We start from the raw sequence: 3850 nt of genomic DNA on the forward strand, positions 1-3850 counted from the left end.
GAATTCGAAATTTGGGACTCTCTCAATGCATAATGGGACTCATACTTTTCTGATCAGTGAGTCCCTGGGACTCGCTGCAGGTAAACTGTAAAATGATCACTGAGAGATTACCGCTTTTTCTGCAGTCAGGGATTGACTTCTATGCACAGTCATTTCTCAACTTGTGTTCCGTGCCATGTCATGCCTGTTGAGTGTTAATTTACTTCATGTTAAGAAACTACTGCACTGAAACCTTAATTCATAAATGTATATCATATGATTTTATTTCTTTTTCTCAGTATAAATAACACGTACCCTGACTGTTCTACTCTTTGAATAAAAACACTTCATTCAAGCGTTAGGGAGTGCAAAGGGTTATGATGGAGGGGTGTTGCAAATCATGAGGACCTGCCAAGTGGTATGATAGCATTGTTTTATACATGTCCTCGGCTAGGCCTCAATTTCAAAATCAGTCCTTGGTCCTTGGCCTTGGCCTCGGAAAATCTCTCAAGTCCTTGGCCTTGGCCTTGCCTCGGAAAATTTTCCAAGTCCTTGGCCTTGACCTTGGCCTCGGAGGCAAGTCCTTGGCCTTGGCCTTGGCCTCGGGTTGCCGGTCCTTGGACACAACACTGCTGGACACCCTGCAGAGATAACTCATTTCGGCCGCTTTTATCCAGGACCTCGTTCTTTCGGTCACGACCCATAGCTCGTAACCATAGATGAGGGTTGGAACGTAGATCAACCGGTAAAGTGAGAGCTTTGCCCTTTGGCTCAGCTCCCTTCTTTACCACGACAGACCGATACAAAGTCCGCATCACAGCAGATGCTGCACCGATCCACCTCTCGATCTCTCGCTCCCTCCTGCCCTCACTTGTGAACAAGACCCCAAGATACTTAAACTCCTCCACTTGGGGCAAGATCTCCTCCCCAACCCGGAGAGGGCACTCCACCCTTTTCCGAATGAGGACCATTGTTTCAGATTTGGAGGTGCTGATTTTCATCCCAACCGCTTCACACTCGGTTGCGAAACGCCCCAGTGAGAGTTGGAGAGCCCTGCTTGATTGAAGGAGCCAACAGTACCACATCATCTGCAAAAAGCAGAGATGCAATACTGAGGCCACCAAAACGAACCCCCTCAAAACTTCGGCTGCGCCTAGAAATTCTGTCCATAAAGGTTAAGAACAGAATCAGCGACAAAGGACAGCCTTGGCGGAGTCCAACCCTCACTGGAAACGATTCCGACTTACTGCCAGCAATGCGAACCAAACTCTGACAACGGTGGTATAGGGACCAAACAGCCCCTATCAGGGGGTTCGGTACCCCGTACTCCCGAAGCACACCCCACAGAACTCCCAGAGGGACACGGTTGAACGCCTTCTCCAAGTCCACAAAGCACATGTAGACTGGTCGGGCGAGTTCCCATGTAGGGTTCAACCGAGGACCCTGCAAAGAGTGTAGAGTTGGTCCACTGTTCCACAGCCGGGATGAAAACCACACTGCTCCTCCTCAATCTGAGGCTCGACTTCCCAACGGACCCTCACACAATGCGAGTTACGAAAACGAGGCAGCGTGCTTTTGATCTAACAACTTCATGCAAAACGTTTACAGTCTTTTTAAAATGACAGCTGATAATATGTCTGCGGGTTTGGATAGTATTGATGGCAAGCTTCTGAAATGTGCTCTTAAATTTGTGTCATATTCTTTGTGTCAAATATTCAACAGATGTTTGGTGTGTGGTGTCTTTCCCCATTTGGTGGAAGGAATCAAAAAAGATTCCTATTCCGAAAAACAACAATGGTTCATTTAATAGTGCTAATAGTAGGCCCATAAGTATTTTACCTGTTCTTGGAAAAATGATGGAGACGATATGTGAATAAATCCAAAAATATAGTTTATTTATATGTTTTTTTTAGAAATAAATGGTGTCTAAAAAAATAAGTGTCAATTATTAATAAGAATGGAACACTCCAACTGAGTGCAGGTTCCACAAATGAGACTGTTAGGTTTCACAATAGATAATCTCACATGGTCACGGCATGTAGACCATGTGATTCACAATAGATAATCTCACATGGTCACGGCATGTAGACCATGTGATTCGTAAAATGGATAAGGCTATTGCTGTGGCTCGACGGTGTTCTTACTTTACTACTTCCAGCAATTTTAAAAATTGCTAGTTCTGCCTCTTGCATTGTCATATCCTAAATATTGTTCAATGTGTGTGTATATGGTCTGCTGAAAATAAAATTGATATAGCGAGGCTTCACATCATTCAAAACAAGGATGCCCGCCTCGCGTTTGGCATTTGACTCAGCATGACTTAGATTTGTTCTTGGTTTTGCTGTTCGGCGCTTTCTACCATCTTTATTACCGATTTGCTTGACTGTTTGTTGTATATGTTGAATTGCTCCATGTACAGCACTTTGTATGCAGCGATGGCTGTTTGAAAGTGCTCTATTAATACAGTTCAGTTGAGTTTTTAATGTAACAGTGCTGCTTTGATTTTTAAAGTTTGCCTTTATTTGTGATTTGTGGTGAATGCTTTAATGTAACATTGTTTGTATTGTGATGTATGCACTAATTGTGTTTGTTTTTTTTGTTTTTTTTAACAGGAAGATTTACAACCACTGCAGTGGAAGCTTATGAGGAGACAACAATGAATTAATTTCTGACTTCTTTTTTGAGTACCTTTTTGTCAATGCGATTTTTGAACACTTCACAATGTTTACTTCATGAAAATGAAACTCTTAATTGATGAAACAGGCAGAGGTTTCACCTACTAAATCATTCCTGCTTCAAACTTCAGAACCTACTGATACGAATTCTGATGATCACCTGTGTGAAGGGTGTATTCACTTTTGTCCAGTACTGTACATATAGACTTGTATAAATAAAAAGTTTGCCTTTAACTGAATGTACACGCGAGAAGAAAATATTAATTCGTACTCACAGCATATGGTAGTCCCCGATACCCATGACTTTGTGCACTTCCACAACTGTGGTTGTTAAAGTTTTTCTCATTTACGGCAGGGCTTGCTTCAACAGATTCAGGGCTGAAATTTTAAAAATAAATGTCAGATAAAACCTCGATTAGTATAGCATCTTTTAAAAAGTTCTATATACAGTATTTTACATCATGCCTCGCGTTACACATGATTAGCCACTAGATGGAACCAAAACTCAGAAACTGCTGTCCTCCTGAGCTGAACAACAATTTAGGACATGGAATGTGGGTGTCATTTTGTTATGCAACTCCATCGCCTTTCCATAGAACTGACCTAACAGTAAATAACCTTGCCATTTCTCTCTGGGGTTTCCATTGGAGAATATCTTCAAAAGAAGAAAAATATGCACTTAAGTGTTCAGTTACAAACTCAACAGTTTTTATTCCTTGAATAATGTAGTAAACTTTATTAACATTAAGAATAAATGACATTGGAAATGGTACTGGAAAATAGATATTCCAGAAACTACTTGATACAGTTAAAAAAAAAGAAAAAAAAAACAATAGAAGAATTTTGAAATTCTTGGGATCCCTTGGAATGCCCACATTACTCACACCAAACCTGACACAGAAAGGAATAGAAACCCCTGTAACTTAAATGGACTGAGTGAAATCCTATCCTATGTATTTTTTTAACTATACTTAAAAGGTGCAGAGCAATGTGTGAAGTTTGTGGAGTTACTGCGGGAAAAAATAGACACATCTACATGTGTCATAACTCATTAGCCATTGATAACTTACTCTGATCCAGCAGCCATTTCTGTGTAAGACGTTTCAGGTGTGGTGACTCCTAGAGCGATTACTATGCTCATGACGTCCAGCACAGTGACGCTTGGGAGGGAGGGGAAGAGGGGGGAAGGGGGAGGG

The 3850-nt window shown here is 41.5% G+C and overlaps 1 protein-coding gene across 4 annotated transcripts in view; it reads right to left on the minus strand.

The window, feature by feature from the left end:
* setd5 (SET domain containing 5) overlaps nt 1-3844 on the minus strand; it is a 48182-nt gene extending 44338 nt beyond the window's left edge. For all 4 annotated transcript variants that reach the window (XM_019881698.1, XM_019881697.1, XM_019881699.1 and 1 more), the window contains exons 1-2: nt 3725-3844; nt 2930-3032 (exon numbers count right to left, since the gene is read on the minus strand). In XM_019881698.1, the coding sequence (XP_019737257.1) occupies nt 2930-3032; nt 3725-3795 (174 nt within the window). In that variant the 5' untranslated portion in view covers nt 3796-3844. The remainder of the gene's footprint in view (nt 1-2929; nt 3033-3724) is intronic.
* Nucleotides 3845-3850: the final 6 nt, after the last annotated feature.

The sequence above is a fragment of the Hippocampus comes genome, unplaced genomic scaffold (genome assembly GCF_001891065.2).
Source record: "Hippocampus comes isolate QL1 unplaced genomic scaffold, H_comes_QL1_v1.1 scaffold746, whole genome shotgun sequence".
In the NCBI taxonomy this organism is placed as follows: Eukaryota; Metazoa; Chordata; class Actinopteri; order Syngnathiformes; family Syngnathidae; genus Hippocampus; species Hippocampus comes.